The sequence below is a fragment of the Lactuca virosa genome, chromosome 5 (genome assembly GCF_052849685.1).
Source record: "Lactuca virosa cultivar CGN04683 chromosome 5, Lactuca_virosa_CGN04683_v6, whole genome shotgun sequence".
NCBI classification, from domain to species: Eukaryota; Viridiplantae; Streptophyta; class Magnoliopsida; order Asterales; family Asteraceae; genus Lactuca; species Lactuca virosa.
The window spans coordinates 328224076-328226126 of NC_136430.1; the positions used below are offsets into that span (position 1 = coordinate 328224076).

At 36.0% G+C, this 2051-nt stretch overlaps 1 protein-coding gene across 1 annotated transcript; it reads right to left on the reverse strand.

The window, feature by feature from the left end:
• Positions 1-452: 452 nt before the first annotated feature.
• LOC145113201 (uncharacterized) lies at positions 453-1422 on the reverse strand. The gene is made up of 2 exons (XM_079049319.1): positions 972-1422; positions 453-832 (listed from the first exon to the last, which is right to left on the reverse strand). The coding sequence occupies exons 1-2, from the start codon at positions 1420-1422 to the stop codon at positions 453-455; spliced, it is 831 nt and encodes a 276-aa protein (XP_078905445.1).
• Positions 1423-2051: the final 629 nt, after the last annotated feature.

Consider the following 2051-nt stretch of genomic DNA (forward strand, 5'->3'; position numbering starts at 1 on the left):
AATTTCAACGTATTTATAACGAGTTGGATAATGAACATGCAAATACGGATGAAGACATTCTGCGACAGGTGGCTTTGGAACTATACCGTTTTGAATATGATGGTAGCGAGTTTACCCATGCAGATGCATGGAATCTTTTAAAGAATGTCCCTCATTTTTAATATGCATGTTGGTTAAGTTAATTGTTTTTCGTTAGTTAAGTTGCTTGTTGTTGTACGTGTGTTTTGTGACTATTTAATAAATGTCTCTTACTTTTAATGTATGTTGTTTCCTTAATCGCAATTAAAAAAGAATTAACAAAACAGGTACATAAATAACTAATACATAATACGGCATAAAATGCAAACGGGGTACATGAATAAGTAATACATAATACGGCATAAAATGCAAACGGGGTACATGAATAACTAATACATAATACGACATAAAATACAAACGGGGTACATGAATAACTACTTCATTGAGGGAGGTAACAGGACCACCGTTTCATTTGGTGTTTTCCAGAGCACATGTGATGGTATAGAATTCACCAACTCAGATCCATATGCAAGTCGATACAAGAAAGCAGTGAACTTGTAATCAACCATTTCGTGAATGGCTTCAGACGTACGGGTTCTTAGACATGCTATAGCGTGGCCACATGGTATACCGCTTTTTTGCCATTTCCCACAACTACATACCCTTCGTTCAAGTTGAACTTTGCTGGTGGCAAAATTGTCATCGACTTCAAATGTATCCCCATACAAACGTCTTGCCATCCAATTATAAGACTTGTTGACACGTTTTTGAATCTTACTCTCAACATAAGGGGTCAACCCACCAGACAACCTCCCTGGAAAATTTGATAATTTTAGAAAATTAATAACACAAGAAAAAAACTAAATATAACAATCTCCCTTACCCGCCACTTCAGCCCGTTCACCATACTTTGATTGTATCGATGTATTGATTAACTCAATTATCGTTGTAACGCACTTTTGGGAAAAATGCTCGTGTCCATTTTGAAATTGCTATATCGTCAAGCCAGTAAATTGGACTCCTAAGCAAGTTGCAGAAAGGTGGTTTCCTACATGCACTTTGCAACCTTTCTAGAAACAAGTAAAAATCATGAACACTATATGCATTGCATGACTTCCAAAACAACGATTCGACTTCCGTATCGTTATGTCCGACAGACTCACGTATTTTTCGAGCTATATCTTTAGGACAATATCCATGATACAAATCCGGGTAGGCACTCTGAACACCAAAGTCTATTTTATCACATAGGTTGCTTATGAAACCAACCTCTGTATCCTCACCTAAACACTCTTTTAACCTCATCATGAACCATCTCCATGATTCTGCACACTCTAAGGTTCCCAAACCAATTGCTAAGAGTAGGGGTTCATGATTTCCATCCAAAGCCACTGCGAAGTACATTGTTGTCAGATAGCTCCCAAGAAGGGGTAAATAACCCACATATATCAACGGTATCATGCACCTAAGGAAGGTACGAATTTGCATAAAAAAACAAACATAAATTAGTGGTAAGTAAAGAGTACACGAGATACATTAGCAAGAAATCATAATTAAGTCAATAAAACTATTATGTTATACCACGCAACCTAAAGCCACAAAACAGAATTGAAAGCGGTTGGTATCCGTTTTCTTGATGGTTGTGAAGGTATTAGGATTTGCTCTTTGTAGATTATGCAGGAATATTGGTAGCTGAGTAAAGCTTCTTTCGGTGTAAGTACTCATTTTCACAAGCAATGAAAGTGTATTATAATCATCACACAAATACAATTTTAATTATATACAATAAAGGTGTTTCTCTACAGTTCATATTTCATAGTTCAACTTTTTAAATTCGTAGTCAAACCAGTTCATTTCATAGTCAAACATCACTGACCGACATGACAAGACAATGTAGTTGTATGCAATTCATAGTTCAACTTTTTAAATTCGTAGTCAAACCAGTTCATTTCATAGTCAAACATCACTGACCGACAAGACAAGACAATGTACTTGTATGCAGTTCATAGTTCAACTTTTTAAATTCGTAGTCA